Source organism: Pongo abelii, chromosome 9 (genome assembly GCF_028885655.2).
Source record: "Pongo abelii isolate AG06213 chromosome 9, NHGRI_mPonAbe1-v2.0_pri, whole genome shotgun sequence".
NCBI lineage: Eukaryota > Metazoa > Chordata > Mammalia > Primates > Hominidae > Pongo > Pongo abelii.
The window spans coordinates 67446751-67469807 of NC_071994.2; the positions used below are offsets into that span (position 1 = coordinate 67446751).

At 38.1% G+C, this 23057-nt stretch overlaps 1 protein-coding gene and 1 non-coding gene across 11 annotated transcripts in view; both read left to right on the top strand.

Moving 5' to 3' along the window:
• Positions 1–23057, top strand: part of SBF2 (SET binding factor 2) — a 544825-nt gene that overhangs the window by 461419 nt on the left and 60349 nt on the right. For all 10 annotated transcript variants that reach the window (XM_063728148.1, XM_054524676.2, XM_054524670.2 and 7 more), the window contains 9 exons: positions 3333–3503; positions 5003–5265; positions 8028–8200; positions 9003–9076; positions 11558–11753; positions 14619–14746; positions 15944–16119; positions 18923–19068; positions 21889–22087. In XM_063728148.1, coding sequence (XP_063584218.1) covers positions 3333–3503; positions 5003–5265; positions 8028–8200; positions 9003–9076; positions 11558–11753; positions 14619–14746; positions 15944–16119; positions 18923–19068; positions 21889–22087 — 1526 coding nt within the window. The remainder of the gene's footprint in view (positions 1–3332; positions 3504–5002; positions 5266–8027; positions 8201–9002; positions 9077–11557; positions 11754–14618; positions 14747–15943; positions 16120–18922; positions 19069–21888; positions 22088–23057) is intronic.
• On the top strand, positions 17809–17870 carry LOC112135599 (U7 small nuclear RNA). Its single transcript, XR_002916860.1, has one exon. It is a non-coding gene; the product is annotated as a U7 small nuclear RNA (small nuclear RNA).

Here is a 23057-nt window from a genome sequence, read left to right on the forward strand (position 1 = left end):
ACTTTGGAAGGCCGAAGTGGGGGGATTGCTTGAGGCCAGGAGTTCAAGACCAGCCTGGGCAACATAATGAAAACCTGTCTCAAGAAACATTTTTTTTTTTTTTTTTTTTTGAGATGGAGTCTCGGTCTGTTGCTTAGGCTGGAGTACAGTGGCGCGATCTCAGCTCACTGCAACCTCCACCTCCCAGATTCAAGCAACTCTCCTGCCTCAGTCTCCCAAGTAGCTGGGATTACAGGTGCCTGCCACCACACCCAGGTAATTTTTGTATTTTTAGTAGAGACGGGGTTTCACCATATTGGCCAGGCTGGTCTTGAACTCCCAACCTTCAGTGATCTGCCTGTCTCAGCCTCCCAAAGTGCTTGGATTACAGGTGTGAACCACTGTGCCTGGCCTCAAGAAACATTTTTTAAAATTAGCCAGGCATGGCAGTACATGCATGTAGTCCTAGCTACTCAGGAGGTTAAGGCGGGAGGATCCCTTGAGCCCAGGAGTTCTAGGCTGCAATGATCTATGATTGTCATCAGCCTGGGTTACAGAGCGAGACCCTGTCTCCAAAAAGAAAAAAGAAAATTCAAAATGCTCCAAAATTCTAAACTTCTAGTGGGCTGGCATGATACTCAGAAGAAATGTTCATTGGAGCATTTCAGATGTCAGATTTTCAGATTTAGAATGCTCAACCAGTAAATATGATGCAGATATTCCAAAATCTGAAACACTTCTGGTCCCAAGTATTTCAAATAAGGGACATTCAACCTGTAATGTCAACTCAAATGTGCCAAGGAAAGCAAATATACACCATCAGTGAGAAAAATGCTGAAGAAAGGTGGGGCTTCATTGCACCCTCGGATTCCTGTACATCTCTGTTAAGTTTTAATAAAAGATGTTTAATTAATAACTTTTTTGGTGTGCTGATTATCCTAAAAGTACTTTGTGAGAATCTGATAAGGATTTGTTAAAAGCTCAGTTTTATGGAGCTTATCTATATGAATATAATTTCAAGACTTCAACATTTTTAGGGTCGCCATTGATTATGTTATGCTGCATTTGTAAGAAATGGTACTGCTCTGAGTATACTCATGGTAAAGGCAGTTGAGAATTACAGTTTTATCTCATTTGAATTTAGTGCCTTTAAAATCTCTTTCAGGCTGGTCATGGTGGCTCACATCTATAATCTTAGCACTTTGGGAGCCCAAGGCAGGTAGATCATTTGAGCCCAGGAGTTCAAGACCAGCCTGGGAAATATGATGAAACCCCATCTCTACAAAAACCCCATCTCATCTCACTGCAACCTCCGCCTCCCAGGTTCAAATTTTTCTACAAAAAAACTACAAAAATTGCTGGATGTGGTGGAGCACACCTGTAGTCCCAGCTACTACAGCTACTAGGGAGGCTGCAGTAAGCCATGATCATGCCACTGCACTCCAGCCTGGGTGACAAAGCCAGACCTTGTCTCAAAAAAAAAAAAAAAAAAACTGTCTCAAAATAGGCTTGTGTACTGCTACTGAAATAATTGTTGGTCCTTACAGTAAAGGACTAAAAAATGAAGGAGGAAAAAGTGTGTAATGCGTGTCCCAAGTGTCTTCATGCAGAGTATAGAAGGAGCTTGTGATTCAGTGTGTGTGGCTTCTGCTTACGCACTCACAAAACCACACACATTTTGTTCATAATTTCCCATAGGTAGACAGTAACTGTTTCTTAAATGAGCAGATAGGCATAATGAAATCCAACAATGATCCCTGTGCACCCTCAAAGAACTCCTGATTTTTGCTTCGTAGTCAGCCACAACTTACAGCCACTTAACAGGGAGAATTGAGGTTATAGCCAGTTACCTCAGCAGCAGTAACACAGTCCTGTCTTGAAAGGGTCTTACACCTGGCATGTAGTACACAGAGACTCTTCAAGGCAAAATCACAACCACCCAGCTTCTAAATACACAGGTACTACAATTTCGTGGTATGCAGCTCTAGACCAAAAAGGAGATTAGCATGTATTGAGCATATAATTTTTACCAGGTGTCTTATATATCTGGTATACGTCCCTAAGAAATAAACCAACTTTTGTTGCGTAACTTATATAACCTTAGTAATCATCTTCAGTGTCCAACATTTCAGGAGAAGAGACTCAGCTTATTAAATTGCTTCAAAAGAAAACGTATCAAAAACTTTAGTTCTACTCACAGAAAACAGATGAACTCAATTCCAAAGAATCAAATGGGCCAAAAAATGTTTATTGAAAATGGTACCTACTCTTTCTTGGAAAATTATGAATTTTTAAAAATTTGAAACATCCTTAACTTTCAGAGGTGGGAGAAATAGTTCTGGAAAGATGACTCAAGTCACTAACTGAAATTTGGCAATGTAAATTATCTTTAAAATTTAAAATGCAATGTTATACAAGTTTTTTTCAGAGGTTCCAAGGTAGAATATTACTTTGGGAAACAGAATCATAAAGTGAGGGGAAAACAGAAGTGCTAATTGGCAGTTAATTTGGCATTTCATTTATTTTGATTTACTTTCAGTTCTTTTGAAAGACAGTTTGGTGTTATAAAAAGAGCAGGGGTTTTGGAACTAAACAAACTTAAATATATATGAAGTGCCTTCTAAATGCCCGCAGAGTTCATTTTCCTTCCCTCTGTTGTTAATCACCTCTTAAGTTTACTCTTAACGCTGAAACCCAGCAGGAAGTCCCTGAAAGGAAGGAGGTTTGGTTTGTGTTTATCTTTCCCTGCACAAATTTGGTTACCAGAAAATGCCCTTGAAGCCCAGGGCAGTCTTCTAGAGAGTATGTGAGCCAGGCAGCAGCTTTGGTGGGGAGGTAATGGGCTGGAATGAGCAGTAGGAAAAGTGCAGTTCTCCTGAGTCCCTAATTCATGCTGTATCCTCATTCTGTGTGTAAGGCCAAGCTGTAGGTTCACTCATATTTCAATTGTTGTCTCTTTAAAAAGAGTACCCTAAAGCCAAGTAGAAGAAATGTTAAATTATCTGGAGTTTTATGTTTACGTCGTGATGGATTTTATTATATGCCCTAATTGTAATAGTATTCACTAAATCTACAGTGCCTCCTTTTCCTGTATTTTCTAATTGATTTAATAACAGCTTTGATTTTTAGCTGTTACTAAAATACCCATTTTGATAAAGTGACTGAGACTCTCAAGGATCCAACAGCAAGCCCACAGTTGCCAGTTAAAAAGGAGTAAGTTGCTGATTGCTACCATGCGATATTCTTTAGATAAATCCTTTGATCACATCTATGATTAACTGTGGCCCCTGTGACCTTATGAACTGTTATAATTCTGCCAGCCCTGTGGTGATGTATTTTGTGTGTTCTCACAGAAACTTGCCCCTGGAGTCAGCCAGTTTGCTTACACATGTGTACAAGACCACCCCATTTGGACAAATCAGCAGTTTTGGGAGACAACCTTTTACAATGCAGTGCAGGAACAGGTTCGCTCCCTTTATCTCTCAGCCAAGGAAGACAATCATGCCCCGCATCTGAAGCAAAAGGTAAGAGAGAAGAAAAGAACGCTAATTGTGTGGGATTAGGATTCTGGCTTTAAGGAAAGCAGATGTTCCCAGGGCAAAAAAAACTCTAGCTACTTCCTGCCAGTGTATTTGGGTTTTATTTAGGGAGCCCTGTGATATCTTTCTTCTGTTGATTTCAGACATTATGTTTTTCTATAATAACTTCTAAATACAGTTCTTCAGCACTAGGATTGTTTTAATATACTTTAATAAATAAGTATTTCCTGGAAATGATTATAGGAAGTTGAATAGAAAGAACAAACCTAAAATAACAGGCATACTTCTCTATGCAACTAACTTCCCTGGAGGAATGTCAAATTAAAGTTAATTGACTCCAAAATAAATGTAAAATTTAGTAGTTCTATTAAAAAAATGCCAGTAATAAATCTAGGTCTTCTTCTAGGAATATTCTACATGTTTCTCTATGTTTTATCAGCATAAAATATTTTTATGAAAAATATCAAAAAAATGTAAAAATCAAGAAAATTGTTTTTAATTTGAAAGAGTAGTTTTAAATACTCTGAAAGTTTAAAACATCATTTACTAGCTCTCTGGTTTGGGGCAAGTCGTGTTACTTCACTGTGCCTTATATCCTCACTGATAAAATTGATATGATTATTATGAGATTTTAGCGTCTCATATATAAAGTGCATTGAAGAGTACGTGGCATGCAGTAATAATAAGTGTTAGAAATTATCATCCTCATGAATTGAACTTAAAGCAGCCTTAAAGGCTGATTATCATGATACTCCAGAAATTTATTGGGCTTTGGGAGTGCTTTTGATAATTTTTTAAGCAGATGTAATGTTAATATTGACACATCTCGAAAGCATTCATAGAGCAAACACATGTCACTGCTTCTTTGTCAGCCATTCTAAAGAAGTCTATCCCGGAGCCAGCCCTAGGTTAGGTACAAGTGAGACCATAGACATACCAGCTCTTCACAAGCTATAAGGTGCTTTGCTGCTGCTTCCTGAGGTTTGTCACATAGTTCCACTCAAGGCCTGTTGGATCTGGGAAAGAAGACTAGGTTTTGTTTTGTGGTTGTTATGTTTTGTTTATGTTTTCATTTTTGCTGATTTAAGCATTTAATAGAATAGTTATTTAAAACATCTATGTTAGGCCAGGCGTGGTGGCTCATGCCTGTAATCCCAGCACTTTGGGAGGCCGAGGCGGGCAGATCACAAGGTCAGGAGATCAATACCATCCTGGCTAACATGGTGAAACCCCATGTCTACTAAAAATACAAAAAATTAGCTGGGCGTGGTGGCAGGCAACTGTAGACCCAGCTACTCGGGAGGCTGAGGCAGGAGAATGGCGTGAACCTGGGAGGCAGAGCTTGCAGTGAGCCAAGATCACACCACTGCCCTCCAGCCTGGGTGACAGAGCGAGACTCCGTCTCAAAAAAACAAAAAATCTATGTTTTTTAAGCTCACCTGAAGTGATGAGTCTCTTTTGGATTGTGTTGCTTTATTTTTTAGGACAAGCTTCCTGATGACCATTATCAGGAGAAGACAGCAATGGACCTGGCAGCTGAGCAACTACGCCTTTGGCCTACCCTGAGCAAGTCAACTCAGCAAGAGCTAGTGCAACATGAGGAAAGCACTGTCTTTAGTCAGGCCATTCACTTTGCAAACCTCATGGTGAACCTGCTAGTTCCACTCGACACAAGTAAAAACAAACTCCTAAGAACATCAGCGCCAGGTGACTGGGAGAGCGGAAGCAACAGCATTGTCACAAACAGGTACCAAAATGTGAACACACAGACCCTCCTCCTACTCTTCTTGGGGCCCGTCTTGGCTTGACAGATAATATTAAACATTTTGAGCAAATACTGCTGTACGTATTTCAAAAGTTAACCATTTTTCCTCACCTTTAGACTTGCTCAGCTTTTCTCTCTAAAAGATTCACTTCATCCTACTATTCTTAACCACTTCCCACACTTTCTTCTTTTTTATGACCTAATTTTTCCAAATGTCTCACCCATTACTGATCCAGCCCTTCAGTTACTGTCTGCCAAAGCAATTTACAGAAATCATTCCAAAGAAATTAGTGAGCACCTTCTTGCAAAAGTGGCTGTTTGTTTCTCAACCCTCCTTTTCCTCAACCTTATAGTCATATCCTCAACCATGCCTTCCTCTCTACCCTCCAGTGACTTCTCATACCACTGAAACTAAAACCCAGTGTTTACCATGGCCTGCAAGGCCTAACAGAATCCGTCCTCTGGCTGCTGCTCTGACCCCCTATTTCCTATCACTCTTCTGTCGACCAAACTGGTCTCCCTGCTCATGCTAATCCTCAGACACTCCAAGCATATTCCTGCCTCACATCCTTTGTACTGGTATTTTCATTCTGGAATATTCTCACCTAAACAGTCCAAGAATCACTTCCTCACTTTATTTAGGTCTCTGCTCAAATGTTACTTGCCTCAAGAAGCCCTCCTGACTTCTACATCTTAATAATACCTCTCCCTCTCCTACTTTGCATTATTTTTCTTTCATGTCATTTTTTACAACCTGATTTATTTTCATATGTTTGCTTGTTATGTTTCCTTTGTCAGTTTTGTTCATTGCTGTATTCCTAGTGTCTTTGCATCTAGTAGATACTCAATAAATATTTGGTTGAACAAATGATTAAATGAGTGAATAAATGAACTTATCAACTCAAAAGTAGTGAAATTCTATCCTTCTTAGGGCTTCAGTGATGAGTGCTGCAACATCCTGTTAGTTCTTCAAGCTCACATAAATTCTTCTCCTCATGGTCCTTCAGGCAGCTCCTCTTCTCTTCCCATTCTCAATTCCTCTTCCAAGCTCTTCTTACTCTATGGAAGACTCATCTGCAAGCCTAAATCTCTGGCCCAAACCTTTTAATCTTGTTATCCTACGTACTTCAATTTTGTCAGGAACACCTCAGAGTTTCTGCTGTTCCAGGCTAGACAACTTGGAATCAGCATTTCACACCATACAGTCAACTGCACAGATCTCTTACCCCCACCTGTGTAGAGTTTCTTGTTCATCCTCTGGTTATTTAATGGGAACAACATAGTCTGGCCTTTATCACTTCAAGCCCTAATTATAACAGTCTCTTAGTTGTTTCATTTTTTATTCTTCTTTCCACTGCCAAAAGGATCTTCCTGAAATGATGCTTTCTCATTCCTTCACTACTCATAATTCCACAAGACTCTGTTTCATCAATACAGGACCTATCTGTTTAATTTGTAAGATATTCCTTAGCTGTCACAGCTTTATCTCCATTCTCCATTGCCAGTGAAGTTCATCTTCATTATAACAAGCAATAACTATATTTTACATTTCTTTTAAAGTTTTGGGCCAGGCATGGGGCTGACTACCTTATAATCCCAGCACTTTGGGAGGCCAAAGCAGGAGGATTGCTTGAGGCCAGGAATTCAAGACCAGCCTGGGCAACATAGTGAGACCCTATCTCTACAAAAAATAAAAATTAGTCAGGTGTGGTAGCACACACCTGTAGTCCTAGCCACTTGAGAGGCTGAGGCTGGAGAATCACTGCTGCAAGAGGATTTCTTGAGCCCAGGAGTTTGAGGTTACAGCTAGCATCGCTGCAGTCTAGCCTGGGTGACAGAGTGAGACCCTGTCTCTAAAATAAATAAATAAATATAAACAAATAATAATCATTATAGATGACAGTGCTCTCTCAAAGTCTACATATTGATGGCCATAGTCTCTGCTTAGCTTTACTTTAACAATCTCTAACACTGATTCAGCTAATGTGGTTGGCTTTGCAGAAAAGAGAAGTTAATAGGAACAGACAAATGAGTCTTTTCCCAGAGTCTGATGGGTTGAACAGTAAGAGCTGAATAAGCAAGAAGGGCAGAGATTGAGCTTTCACATCTGTTCCATTTCAAATTTGTTCCCTTCTATTGCATGATTTTATCATCTACAGAAGAATGCTGGCTTCAAAGTGGCCAAATGGGTTGCAGTTTACTCAGGGAGTGATAAATCCTGGCAAGAGAAGGGACAGTTTGGTCCTTACATATGGAAGAGTATGCTTGTTGCTGAGAAAAATTCTCTTACTTTGCCTACCAGGGAACATGTTCCTCAGTTGCCAAGTTGCCAAAGATAGCCATATTACTTCTTCTCTATGTAATAATTAACTTGGGAGGACCGGTTGCTTTAGAAGGCCCAGGTAGTCCATAATAAATGAAAGAATCCTCTTTTGCTTTATTTTCTGTGGTTCCTGCATTCCTTTTGGGAGGGTGACAAAAGGTATTCCTTACAGAAACAAATCTGGGTCCAAACAAATTTCCTTACAGAAACTTACTGCCTGACAGTAGTTTCCAAATGTAGACAAGTAGAACATTGTGTTTTATCACCATCACTTACCAAGGAGCCATAGAGTTAAGTGAGCCTTCTACTTGAGTAGACATCTCTTTGATCATGTTTCAGTCACTATGTAAATTGACTACTATATAGTAGTCATTTGTTGCATTTGAGTACTGACCATGATTTCTTTCCTTGACTGTCTTAGTATTGCAGGAAGTGTAGCTGAGAGCTATGATACAGAGAGTGGGTTTGAAGATTCAGAGAATAATGACATTGCCAATTCTGTTGTGCGGTTCATTACCCGATTTATTGACAAAGTTTGTACAGAGAGTGGAGTTACTCAGGATCACATCAAGAGCCTTCATTGCATGATACCAGGTAATCACTTTGCAGATATTAGAGAATCAGAATATTGGAGATTATTGAGTTTCAGCATAAAACCTGGCAATACATGTCTTCCATATAGTTCAGCCATGCTATTTATTTATTTTCTGATTGGTTTTTAAAATGTTTTTAAATTGTTGTAAAATACATATATAACATAAAATAATCTAAGTGTACAATTCAGTGGCATTAATTACATCTACAATGTTGTGCAGCCATCGCTGTTATCTATTTCTAAAACTTTTTTATTACCCCAAACACTCTACCCATTAAGCAGTAACTCCTGTTTCCCCATCCCCTAGCCCCTGGTAACTTCTAATGTATTTTCTGTCTCTATAAAGTTGCCTGTTCTAGATATTTCACGTAAGTGGACTTAGATAATATTTGTACTTTGGGGTTTGGTTTATTTCATATAGCATAATGTTTTCAAGGTTCATACGTGTTGTGGCATGTATCAGAATTTCATTCCTTTTTATGGCTGAGTAATTTTCCATGGTATAGCTGTCCCACATTTTATCCATTCATCTGTTGATGGACATTTGAGTTGCTTCTCCCTCCCTTTTAGCTAGTATAAATAATAATACATGAATATCCACATATAAGTATCTGTTTGAGTCCTTTCATTTCTTTTGGGTATATATGTAGAAGTGGAATTGCTGGGTCCTAATGGTAATTCTCTTTAACTTTTTTGAGGAACCACTAAACTTTAATTAACTTTTAATTCTAAAATATCCAGAATTTGTTTTTATTCTGCTTGTCTGTGTTCTTTCATTTTGAATACTCTGACTCATCCTAGGAATTGTAGCTATGCACATTGAGACCCTAGAAGCAGTACATCGAGAAAGCAGAAGACTTCCGCCTATTCAGAAGGTAATAATTCCAGACTACATGCTTTCAGGGTATAGCCTCTCTTCTTAAAAACAAACAATAGACCGCTGTGTGCCAGGAAAGTATGTTCACCTAACCTTTTACAGACACTAGCTCCAGTTTTAATGATATGTTAAACTTTCAGAGGAGTTTGTCGTATAGAGCCTTATAAAAAGGATACTGAAATAGGAACAGAATCTTTTCTTAGATTCCACAAAGGAGCAATAATAACCTCTCATTGAGTCTACTTTTATAGGCAGGGCATAAATTAGGAACATTTCTAACCTCTAAGCCCAACCCAAGATTTTATACCGTGCCTATTTTCTCCCCCTCCCCCACCACCAAAAAGGATTTAAGGCAATTATCATAAAAAACCCAGGTTTCTGAATCTGACTATACATCCCAAACAGCTGGAAAGTCTATTAAAAATTCAGAGTCCTGGACCCAACCCCAGCCTCCTGAATTGGAGTACCCCAAAACATGTCTGGGAATCTGTATTTTAACGAGGCTCTCAGATGATTACTTCGTAGTCTGGTGCCAGTAGACTATGGTTCAGGACCCTCTTGCCTATATAACAGAACTTTATAATAGAACAAAAACAAATTGAAGCCAGGAGCCATGGCTCACACCTATAATCCCAACACTTTGGCAGTCTGAGGCAGGCAGATGACTTGAGCCCAGGTGTTTGAGACCAGCCTGGGCAACATGATGAAACCGCATCTCTACAAAAAATAATTTAAAAGTTAGCCAGCCGTGGTGGTGTTATCTGTAGTTCCAGATACACAGGAAGCTGAGGTGGGAGGATCACTTGAGGCCAAGAGGTTGAGGCTGCAGTGAGCTGAGATCATGTCATTGCACACCAGCCTGGGTGACAGAGCAAGACCCAGTCTCATAAATAAATAAATAAATAAATAAATAAATAAACAAATAAATTCATTCATTTAGTCAAAGAAGCGAGCAGAAGCCAGATAGGTAGGAATATAATTCTATCAGAAACCTGAGACACAGTGATTATTATACTTTGGCTTTACATTTAGCTCTAAACTCACTAGAGCCAACAAAAAGAATAGTGCTGATTAGTTTTTATTGCTTAGTAAAAAATAAACATATTAGACCTTCAGGAGAGATTTTTTTTCCTAGCCCTAAACTCTTCAGAGGAATGTATTATGTGGTTACTGAGTCAGAATTTCCTGAGTTGTGTAAATGTTCATTATGTGGCCAAGAAGGACAGGTCTTGTTAAAATCTCGTCCATATTTTTTGTTTTTTTTTGAAAAACAAAAGTAATAATGTCCAAATAATTTCAAAAGTAATAATGTTCTTTGTATAAATTTGAGCATAAAAGAAATACACATTGTAGAAAGTGAAAGTCCCCTGCAGTCCTCCCTGTACTACCTCCACCTCCACCCTTAACTGTGATACCATTGCCTTTAACAGTTTGGTTCACAGTCTTACAATTCCTTTTCTTTTTCCAAAAATGGGATTATAATGTACATACTGGTTTCTAACTTGCTTTTTAAAATAATCTATGTATTCTAGATTTTTTTTTTTTTTTTGAGATGGAGTCTTGCTCTGTTGCCCCAGCTGGAGTGCAGTGGCACGATCTCGGCTCACTGCAACCTCCCCCTCCCAGGTTCAAGCGATTCTCCTGCCTCCGCCTTCTGAGTAGCTGGGATTACAGGTGCCTGCCACCATGCCCAGCTAATTTTTGTATTTTTAGTAAAGGCAGGGTTTCACCATGTTGGCCAGGCTGGTCTTGAACTCCTGACCTCAGGTGATCCACCTGCCTCAGCCTCCCAAAGTGCTGGGATTACAGGCATGAGCCACTGCACCCGGCCTTCCGGATATTTTTCCATGTTAACACATATAGATCTATGTCATTTTTTAAAGGTTAGAAAATGTTTCCTTGAATGAATATTTCAGATATTTGAGTTATTTCTCAATGATTTTACTTTTACACAATTCTGCAAAGAATCCTCCCACATTTGGATGTATAAACTTCATTTCTGCCTCTTACCAAATCAGCTTTCTCATGTGACTATCTGGGAAGTCTGGCTTAAGTTTTTTAGGTCTGTAACTGAAAAGATAACCATGGTCTAAGTATTAGAAACTCCACAAAAGTTGTGTTTAAAATACTTTCTCTAGCCGGGTATGGTGGCTCATGCCTGTAATCCTAGCACTTTGGGAGGCTGGGGCAGGTGGATTGCTTGAGGCCAGGAGTTTGAGACCAGTCTAGGCAATGTAGCAAGATCCCATCTGTACAAAAAAAATTTAAAAATCAGCCAGGCATAGTGGTGCATGCCTGTAGTCTCAGCTACTCAGGAGGCTGAGGTCAGAGGATCTTTTGAGCCCAGGAGTTTGATGCTGCAGTGAACTATGATTGTACTACTGTATTCTAGGCTGGGCAACAGAGCAAGACTCTGTCTCCAAAAATCAATCAATTCATCAGTCAGTCAATCAATCAATCAATCTTTTTCTGTTGTAAGCCCAAGATTCTTAGACCTGCTCTGCTGCCGGGAGAAGAAATTGTCTGTGAGGGTCTTCGAGTCTTGCTGGATCCTGATGGAAGAGAAGAAGCTACTGGAGGTCTTCTTGGAGGCCCTCAGCTCCTGCCAGCAGAAGGAGCCTTGTTCCTCACCACATACAGAATTCTCTTCAGAGGAACACCCCATGATCAGTTAGGTATGACTCGATATGCCATCAGAACATGGATATTTGTGTGGTACATGAGATCTCAATCCCATCTGTGCACAGTGATTTGCAGATCATTTTAAATCCAAAGTAAGCTTTTTGCCACACAGGTATTTTGGTGAAATACTTTAGTCTGGCAGAGCTAATGATAATTTGGGTCATAGTTTTTTACTTGAAGAACAAAGGGTTATCTTCTAAACAATAAATCAAGGGTTCATTTGCTGAAATGATCATAATTTCATGAGGCAGAGTATTATACCCTAGAGATATTCACTCTAACTGCTGAATATATCCCTTGCTGGTTTGTCCACACTTTCTGAGTCCTACAGTTAACTGTAAAACTAAGGTCTTGCAGACACTTGAACCTTTTTGTGGAAGGATATGCTAACCATCACGGGGTTGTCCAGCACCAATTAATCCCACTTCCCTCTTATTCCATTCCAATTAACCCCACTTCCCTTTTAGCAGACAACTTCTCTTCTACTTGCCAAACTCCTATAACTTCTGTTTCTATTTTCTACTATTCAGTACAGCCTTCTATATTAGAAAGGAGTAGCATGCCCTACCAGAAGTAATCTACATTGTCTTCTTAAATTCACTATAGTCTGTATGTAAAATGCTCTTGTTGATAGGAAAAGCACATAATTAAGACTTTGGGCAAAACAATAGGACTGCAAGTCAAAGCTCAGTGACTTAAGTCACTTAACCTTTCTGGACTTTATTTTCCTCTTTTATAAAATTGGGAGATTGGGCTTTCATTGGTGATAATTCAGTGGTTCTTAATGTTGGCTGTATATTTGAATTATCTGGGAATCTTTAAAAAAAATACCAGTTTCTGGGCCCAACCCTCAAACAATTGAATTGGAATCTGAAGCAGTAGAAAGAGGGAGACCCAGGCATCTGTGTGTTTCTTTAGCCCCACAAGTGATTGTGATTGAGAACCACTGGGCTAAATGGTCACTAAAGTGCCTTTCTCCTTTGAAATTATGTATTCAGTAGCATTTTATGAGTATGCACTATGTGCTACTCATTTGTTGGACAAGTGAATTCAGATATATAAAATGTATTCTCTTTTAAATCTTAACAGTTGCATTATTCCTAGGTTAAATAGAATCAAGATAGCTTAGTACATCAGTCATAAAAGACTGCTTACCATATAATGTGTAACAAGTTCATAAAATTAAATAAGGAAAGATGAATTTGTAAGAATAGTTCTGCTTATTTTGAAAAAGTGAAAAGGAGAAAAAAGTGTCTTAGCCCGCTCCTTCATATTGCTATACACAAATTGTACTTGAAAGTAAACGTACTTTTAAAAGAAAGTATACAATACTTACAATTTTTTATAGTAGGACTTTTGTGAGATTAATGGCCATAAACACACATTTTGGACACATAAACGTGATACTTATGTGGTCATTTAAATTGCTGTAATTTATTTATTTTAAAGTCATGCTTAGTGTGAAATCTCATATTCCCTGCCTTTTCCTTTCAAATTTTGGATTAATTTCACTTAGGAAAATTATTTTTGTCAAAGAAAATCTTTTTATTTCCTTTTAAATTTCTAATTTAAAATTTATCCTTTGATGACACATAGAAATATTATAATTTTACATGTTACATACATGTAGGTGTTAAATACATCCTAGAACTTAAATCCTATGTACATCCTGACTTTGCTTAGCCTCTGGATATGCGCTTGATTTAAAAAGATAGTCAGACTTTTTCTAGATTACAGGTTGATAGATCCAGGGAATTAGGATTCTGATTATAATAAATGAAGAAATGTATTGGCTGTTAAATAAGATGAACCTAGTTCACATCTCCCCATCCCCTCCCCACCCTGGCTTACTAGCTGGGAGGCCTTGTTCATTGCCACTCCTGTTATGTTCCTCTACCACTGCCTAAAATGCTCTTCCTTTCCCTTCTGCAAATCCAGATTCTACACTTCCTTTAAAACTCATCTTCTCTCTCACTTCTCTCAAAAATCATTTTCTATCCAGCTAGCATGCAGAGATCCTTCTCTGAGATATTTAAATCCCTGTAGACTGTTCCCTCAAACGTAGGAGCTAACCACATATTATTATATTCTGCATGTGACTCTCCTCCCACGGGAAATTGGAAGGTCTTCAAGGGAGGTCTTGAGTGTGCTACTTTTTTTCTAGACTCTCATCTTCGTAACCTCAGGTACTTGATAAATAATTATTTATATTTTCCCATGTTTGCTTTAATAAACTCCTAAAAATCTTGCACGTAAGTCCAGGCTTGTTTTCCAAAGGCACATATATATATATAGTATAACACCTTTTACATATATGGAAACAAACTTTAAAAACCTGTTCTCTTTTGCTTTATCCTTACGTTAAATATCTTGGATGTCTTTTCAATACTTGAGGAGTACTTTTTTTTTTTTTTTTTTTTTTAATAAAACCTCCCTTCCTATAAAATTGCCTTAAACCAGGTGATCTTATGTGGCACACAGTAGGTTGGGGAGATAGAAAGAATGAAGGCAGTCAGGCTGTGACAGTTTCTTCACTCCAGGAAAGGACTGTGTCTCAGGAGTGGCAAGTCACTTGTCTCTAACTTCTCAGATTTCCAAGAATTCCAGTTCTTGCCTCATTCCTTCTAGTCAAGGATCCCTTCTATTGCCTTCTATGCTAGTTGTATGAAATGTAAGTCACTTGCCACTCCTGAGACATAATCCTTTCCTGGAGTGAAGGGCACTTTCTTTCACTGCATCCCTGAGCAGTGTCCTCTTCAAATACATTTCTCCAGCAGAGACTGATGAAGTGAGCAGTAGACACTCTAAAAGTGAGCTATAAAGTGTTGTTGCTGAAGCTGTGTCCTGTCTATTTACAGTGGGTGAGCAGACAGTTGTGCGGAGCTTTCCCATTGCCTCCATCACCAAGGAGAAGAAGATTACAATGCAGAACCAGCTACAGCAGAACATGCAAGAAGGACTGCAGATCACATCAGCATCTTTTCAGGTATTAAAAAAGGAAGCCATTGTTTTACTATTCAAAAATTTTCAAAAGTCAAATGATATTGTGGCCATTTTCTGTGGTCATGTGCTCAGAAGTTAAGAGGATGAGAATGGGGAAGATCATAGGGTCTGAGAGGGTAATCATCATCAACTGAGTAAACTCATGAATAGTCTTGGATTTAATCCCTGGAGCCCCTTAGCCAACTCAGAGTACCAGCAGATACTCAATAATGAGTGATCTTAGAAACTTAGACACGTACAATTGGTTCTTATTCTCTGCCAAGTTATACCTCAATACCTGTTTGATGAAGCGTTTAGATAAAAAGCAATTAACTTGGCATCTGTTTTGAAAGAAACGCCCTGTGGCTGTTCTGTGGAAAGGTAAACAGTATAGCTAGGGCTAAAGTTCTATTGGTACTAGTTGCATACCCCTAATAAAGCAAGAGGTTTTCCAGGGGTTTATGACTGTATCAGAACTTTGTAGAATTACTGATGCAAACCAGACCCTGGAAGAAGTGACCTTTTCTTAGTTTTTCCTGTTTTTAAATTCTCAGTTCGCAATATTTTGCTTTTCTTATTCTTCATCACTTCTCAGATTTCTAAGAATGCCAGTTCTTGCCTCATTCCTTCTAGTCAAGGATCTCTCCTATTGGTTTCTATGCTATTTGTGTGAAATGTAAGTTTGCTGATCTTTAGGCTCCAGACCTTCTCTCATCATCTGAAAGCATTGGCTGCCTAAGGATTTCCTCACTGTTCCAACTACCAAAGAACTCCACACTCGAATATTGCCTAGCTGTACTGATTAGGATTCTAGTCAAACGGATTTTTTTTCTTCCTACATTTGTTGTATCTGGGTAGGAAGAGACCTTATTAGGCCAAATTCTCTATCTGGAACCAACCAATTGAGAAATGAGAAGGGCATGTTTGCTAGTGCAATTCCCTATCCCATTGTAGAAGAAATAATCTTAAAGAAACTGACTTGAAGACAGATGATTTTCCTTGCCAACTAGCCATTTGTGGCAAGTAAACCTTTTTGAGCCTTTTTTTTTATTTTTAAAAATTTAAAAATTGTATTGCATGTTATCCAAAGTCCCTTCAACCTCCAGTCTTGCCATTTTGTGTTATTATATTCTGTTGTTTGGGGGGAAGTTTCCTAGAAATCCTTAATGCTTCTTTTGTGTTTAATCTCTTTTGCTTCTAGTTGATTAAGGTAGCATTTGATGAAGAAGTCAGTCCAGAAGTAGTAGAGATCTTTAAGAAGCAGCTGATGAAGTTCCGTTATCCTCAGTCCATTTTCAGTACCTTTGCTTTTGCTGCTGGACAAACTACCCCACAAATAATTTTACCAAAACAGAAGGAAAAGAACACTTCTTTTCGGTAAGAAGAAAGACAAGTCTGTTAATTTCAGCCCTCCCATAACTGATTGCAAAAGGAATGACCTATCCTTTGTGTCCAGGTGTAAGCGATTGCTCTTTTCATTCACTATTCTGTTTCTGTCAAGCCCATGGGGCCAAGATCATAAAGTTATGGAACAGCAGCATTGATAAATGTAGCAAGTTTCAAAAACTAAAAGCTACCAGAGGCTTTGACTGTCATGTCCATTGCTCACAATGCATTTTTAGAATGTGAAATTCTATTTTCTCTTTTTTCCATATTGATCACTTTCTAAATGCTTTTGACTAATCCCTTCAGCTTTTATCAATATCCAGGCCCAGTAGACAGATTTGCTTTTATCTAGAAACAGGAGGCTTTATTTTCTGTTTTTCATAACTCTTTTGAACACTTCAAATTTACAGAAAATTCATAACAGTAGTACAAAGAATTTCTGTATATATTTTACCCAGATTCACCAATACTTTCTACTTTGGTCCATTTGTTTATCATTCTCTCTGTCATATATACACATATTTTTTTTGAGCCATTTGAGTTAGATATAAGATGTCCCTTTATCCTTAAGTACATCACAATACGTTTCCTAAGAACAAATACATTATCTCTTTATGGTTTTTTAATTTTATTTTTTAAATTTATTTATTATACTTTAAGTTCTGGAATACATGTGCAGAACGTGCAGGTTTGTTACATAGGTATACATGTGCCATGGTGGTTTGCTGCACCCATCAACTCATCATCTAGGTTTTAAACCCTGCATGCATTAGGTATTTGTCCTAATGCTATCCCTCCCCTTGCCCGGCATTATCTTATCTAAGCACAGTAATCAAAACCAGATAATTTAATTAATATAAAACTTTTATCTAACCCAGAGTCTATATTCACATTATGTTAATGATCCTTTTTTAGTTTAGTACCTAAACTTTTTTATTCCTGGTCCAGGATCTAATCCAGGATCAGACATTGCATTTAGTTGTCATATTTCTTTAGTATGAACCCTTATTTTCTAGAAAGTTTTTTAGAAATTTATGTTGAAAGTTTTAAACTTCAGTTATTACAAAATAACAATTGTTTTAAGTTATCTTCCATCAGTGATAAAATATAAGGGCTAAAATTTCATTCACTGTTAACCATGTAGAATTCGGGCATCTGCCAATACAAATTACAATACTAGGGAGAGCTTTGCAGACTTTGGAAAAGAGGCCGTTCCTTTGCCTGAAAGAAGGGTAGATTGGGGATTATAGAAGATTTGAGGTTCCAGACGGTATATTATTTCTCAGTTGCACAGCTAGCCACCTGTATTACCTGGTAAGCAAAGGAGACCAGGAATATCCAGGTATGGTATGCTGAAGCATGAGCAAGTTCCTAGGGATTTACAGCAGTGGGCCGAGCATCTTGTCTTAGCACCATAGGGTCAGAGAGGAGCCTATGATGTTTGTTATCTCAGCCTTCAATGGAAGAGATAAAGCTTTGTGTGGTATTTTACATTTAGAAACTATCAGAAACATGTATATTTATATTAGTTTCAGAAATATATACCTGTATCAAGCCTGTTGTATCAGCTGCAACAGAGAGCAATTTAAAAATTTTAAGAGTTGCCTGGGTATATGAAAGAAAAGATATAGCTTTAGCTGGGAAAAAACTTCAAAAATCCCATTGAGTTTAAGTTACACTTAGTGTTACAGCTCTTTTAGAATTTGTCTAGCAGACTTTCCAGTTTTTGCCAGAAAGCCCACTAATAAAAATTAAAAAATAAAAATAAAAATTACACAAGTGATTTACAATAAGTTTAATTTAGGAAATATCAGTATTTTATGATTCCCAGCTGTTATCTCAAACTTGTTTCATAACCTTCAGGTTTACATTGCAAATAACTAAAGACAGAGTCTGGTGAAACTATTTGACAATAAAAGAAGCCTTATCACTTTTTACTGAATGGCAAGAAAACACCAGAAGAGTTCTTTGTGATAGAGAAGAATATAATCAAGAACAGTCTTCAGAGTCTTCACCTCCATCTGATTAGTCAGGAAATAGGTTCTCTGTTTAATTCTCTGGATTGCCTAGATTTTCTATCAGCAAGAAGGGGTAAATTGTTTGAATAAATAAAGTACTTTTAGGTCCAAATGATTTACATCTTAGTTTCCCTTTAATTAAAGCTGATTCTCAAAAGGATACTCAAGTTTCTGATTTCTTATTTTTCTCCTTTCAAAAAAGGGGAATTATTTTTCTATGCTTCTTAAGGTTTACAGCTAATTAGAGTCAGGACATCACATATACACACTTAAAACAGTTAAGAAATAAGCAAATGTGTTGCCAACTATGAAGGTCATATGATCTCAAAGAAAGGCTTGTGAGTTGATAGAAAGAGAGTTTGCATAAGTAGAGAAGCGGGCAGGCTGGCTTTCCATGTAGGAGGACTCCAGCAAGCATGCTTTGTGGGAACTGTGGTAGGGACAGTGGCAGGAGGATAACCAGAGTGGGTTCAGGGCAGTCCTCCCCGAAAAGCTAAACCAAGGAGTTTAGATTTGGGGTAATAAGTAGTTTGTATCTCACTTTACGTTTTCCTGCATGTTTTTCCTAACACAGTATCCTGATGACAGTGGTGTTTTATGGGAAATTAGTCTACTGCCATATTAAAAGTAACCTAAAGAAGGAAAGGCTTAACAAAAGTCTGGACCAGTAGTGGCTGTGGGAAAGGAGAAGAAACAATTTGAGCTAAGTAGGTGTCAACAATAAAAGTAGTGCTTTTATATTAAGTTGACATTCTCTTTGGTTCTGTGACTTGTAGTACCTTCTCAAAAACAATTGTGAAAGGTGCCAAAAGGGCAGGGAAAATGACAATTGGGCGGCAATATTTACTGAAGAAGAAGACAGGGACAATTGTGGAAGAGAGAGTAAATCGTCCTGGATGGAATGAAGATGATGATGTATCTGGTATGTGAGAACTTGAATTTCCTTCATTATTCAACTTTATTTCTTATGTGAATAAGAGACTAAGATGTAGTTGCACTTAAATCTTGACTCACAAAAACCTAGATCTCATGAGAAGATGGAAGCACTTACCAGCTTCTTAGAACTGGGGGAAAAATATTTTCCCGATATTCCATTGTTCAGGTAATATTTTGTTAAATTATACTTCTTTACTAAGTTCATACAGCTAATTCGTCATTTTTATGTGGGTCTCATTAAAAGAAGAAAGAAGGAAACCCCACTGCATGGGAAACTTAGGTATAGGGTAGTCCCCTGTATCTTATCCTTCTAGAATAAGAATTTAAGGTAAGGACATTGAACGTTTCAAGTTGAAGATTTCAGTTCTTGGTAAGAACATTGTTGGTGCTCTTAATCAAAATGGGGGACCTAAGATGAAGGAATAATTAGGTCATAAGAAAAAATACTTGCTAAATATTTGAAAGAACAGCTACAATACCTCTCAGTGGGAAAAATAGAGGCAGAAAGCTAGTAACAAAATGTCTGAGTGACTGTTTCCCATTCTTAACCCACTATCAAATATGCTATGGAATCAGCACTACAGAGAGGCTGATATAGTGGGAGGCAGAATGCCATTACACCCTTTTTTTCCCCTCAGGATCTTAGAATCAGTCACCAGTGGTTTTCAAAAACTACTGCTAACAACAAAAACATTTTAAAAAAGAAACCTCATCTTTAGAGAAAGCACTGGCTAACAGGTCTCCATTTTCAGTTGCTGGGATAAAGAACCTATGTGGGCTGGGCACAGTGGCTCATGCCTGTAATCCCAGCACTTTGGGAGGCTGAGGCAGGCAGATCACTTGAGGCCAGGAGTTCGAGACCAGCCTGGCCAACATGGCGAAACCCTGTCTCTACTGAAAATACAAAATTTTAGCCAGGCATGGTGGCATGCACCTGTAGTCCCAACTGCTCAGGAGGCTGAGGCATGAGAATTGCTTGAACTTGGGAGGAGAAGGTTGCAGTGAGCCGAGATCGCACCACTGCACTCCAGCCTATGTCGGACAGAGCGAGACTCTGCCTCAAAAAAAAAAAAAAAAAGAACCTATGTGGTTTTGTAGTATGTATGCATGCCCTGGGTGAGAACGTGTACAGACAAGCTTGCCTCTGGGGCAATGAAAATACCCACCATTACATCACTGAAATAACCATTTGTTGGAACCCTGATCTTTTCACATTCGTATGTCAAGCCATAAAAATATTATTGCTACCCATCACTATTGACTCTTCTAACTCAATTTTTTTAATATTTCATGGAACAAAACCTATTATTCTATGATAATTATTCTACTAAAAGACCAAACTACATAATGTTCTTTGTTCCCCTGAAAATAAAAGGCCAACACAGAATTGATACCTGATTATATTGCATTGTGAAGTTCACAAATTGAAACACGAATTGAAGTTCACAAATTGAAACACTTAATTGTTGATGTTCTGCTTTTTTAAAATATATTTTAATGAAAGAGGGCCATATCTTTGCCTGCACATTAGTACTTTGAGTACATTTTCAAAAACTTTGAAAGCTTGATTTGATGTCTCTTACTTTCAAAATAAATAGGGAAGTAAATTAGGACAGTTTTTAACATGGATTTTTTTTTTTTTTCAGTTAGAACATGCAGTACCAATTAGGAATGTCCTTTAAAAAAAAAAGCCTCCCTAAAATATTTGATTATTGAGTAAATTCTTCCACATCTAAAATCATAAAGGATTCAGTAACCTGTGATTGTAAAACTGTGAGGGGGTTTCCCATGTACACCACATCCTCTAACAAAAATATTTCCAGGAAAAAAGTGTAACTTCTTTATACCTCTCTGAGGAAATAAAAGTTATTTTTCCCTCTAGTGAACTTCTGGTTAATCCAGAAATTTCTAATAAAAGTTTATAGTCTGAAAAGTAAACTGAAATCTGGATGATGAGTTTGTATAGTGATTTTATGAAAGATAAATTTTACTGATGGATTAGCCTCTGACAGACTTTGGGTGTTTATTTATAGAGTCCTAAATACAAATCACTGCAATTTGACAGTAAGCAAGCCCTCATGAAACAGAACAGTGTAGGTAATGAATTCAAAATTATATTGTTTTTAGAAATTATTTAAATGGTATTATTTTCCTGACATTTTTTAGTTGAATTACTGATATTTTATTTCTTGACTATTCATTACACTTTTAATTTATGTTTATTTAAGTGTGATTCCTCACAGAAGTTACATGATTTAATTTGTGATATACATAATACTTGTCATCCTAATATAAACCTGTCTTGGTGTAAGAGTCTCCTTCAAAAGGAAGCGGGTTTTTTTTTTTGGCTGTGGGGAGCAGTTTGAGACAGAGTCTCACTTGGTTGCCCAGGCTGGAGTGCAGTGGCATGGTCTCAGCTCACTGCAGCCTCTGCCTCCCGGGTTCAAGTGATTCTCCTGCCTCAGCCTCCCGAGTAGCTGGGATTACAGGTGCCTGCTGCCACGCCTGGCTAATTTTTTGTATTTTTAGTAGAGATGAGATTTCACCATGTTGGTCAGGCTGCTGTCGAACTCCTGACCTTGTGATCCGCCCACCTCAGCCTCCCAGTGTTGGGAATACAGGCGTGAGCCACCACACCCAGCCCAAAAGGAAGTTTTTAATCCTGTGCTTTGAGCTAATCATTTCTTCAGTATCTGTCTCTACCATCCCAGTTTCAGATGAGAGTGAGCTCCCCACAGGTACTACCCTGAAGGCCTCAATTGCTTTGAGCTAATCATTTCTTCAATATCTGTCTCTACCATCACAGTTTCAGATGAGAGTGAGCTCCCCACAAGTACCACCCTGAAGGCCTCCGAGAAGTCTACAATGGAACAGTTGGTGGAAAAAGCTTGTTTCAGAGACTATCAGCGTTTAGGTTTAGGAACCATAAGTGGCAGCTCTTCTCGTTCAAGACCCGAGTATTTTCGAATTACTGCCTCCAACAGGATGTATTCACTCTGCCGGAGGTAAGTGTGTCAGTGGGCTCCAAAAAGAGGTCTTCTTTCCTTTCTTCTTATTTGAATCTTTAATAGGCCGTTTGCATCCATAGCCCTGAGATAGATAAAAATGCCTGAAAATAAGAACAAGGTCTCCAGGATATGAGCAAGCATCTCATGGGCGTTCTCGGAACAATTACCTTACTGAAAGTACCTCTAGTAGGTGAGAAGGTGAAAGGTAAAGTACTCACCCCCTATGAATTTCTCTTGTCTTTCTCTTCCCAGTTTGCTTCTTTTCTAGCATGACTAAAGATAACTTGAAGAACAGGATTTTCCCAGGCCAATAGAAGACATGAAAGTTCTTTGTAGGCTGGGGAGCCACAAACTCTTTCTATAAAGGGTCAGTTGGTAAATATTTTCAGTTTATGAGCCATAGAGTCTCTTGTTGCAACTATTCAACTGTGCCGCAAAAGCAGCCACAGACAGTAAGGAAATGAGTGGACATGGCCAGTTTTGGCCCACAGGCTATAATTTGCTGACCCAGGTGTAGGCAAGGCTTTCTTATGCGGTCTAATTGGAATGTTTTCAAGGGAATATTACTTAAAGGATGTAAATAAAGAGGCATTTTTTTTTTCTGTTCTTGTCTCTCACTGTTTTTCAAATATGTTAAGGCTTATTCCATGCTTTACTATATGTAAATGTATATTTTCTAAAATTACATTTTCACCATTCACAATTTTAGTCATTTTCATCTCCAGGTAAGTTTTTTCTTTGCATTTATAAATTCCTGCTTAAACAGCTCGAAAGCACTTTGTAAATTACATATTTTAGAAAGTTATCTTAATGTTACTGTTAGTTTCAACCCTGTTGCTCTTAAAGATAGATATGTCATTTTAAATGACAGTTTAAGTTTACAAATATTAATATGAAACTTGAGAAACAAGTTGGGAATATAGTTTTGAGATTATGGCCAAATATTACATTTTGCATCAAGTTCTGA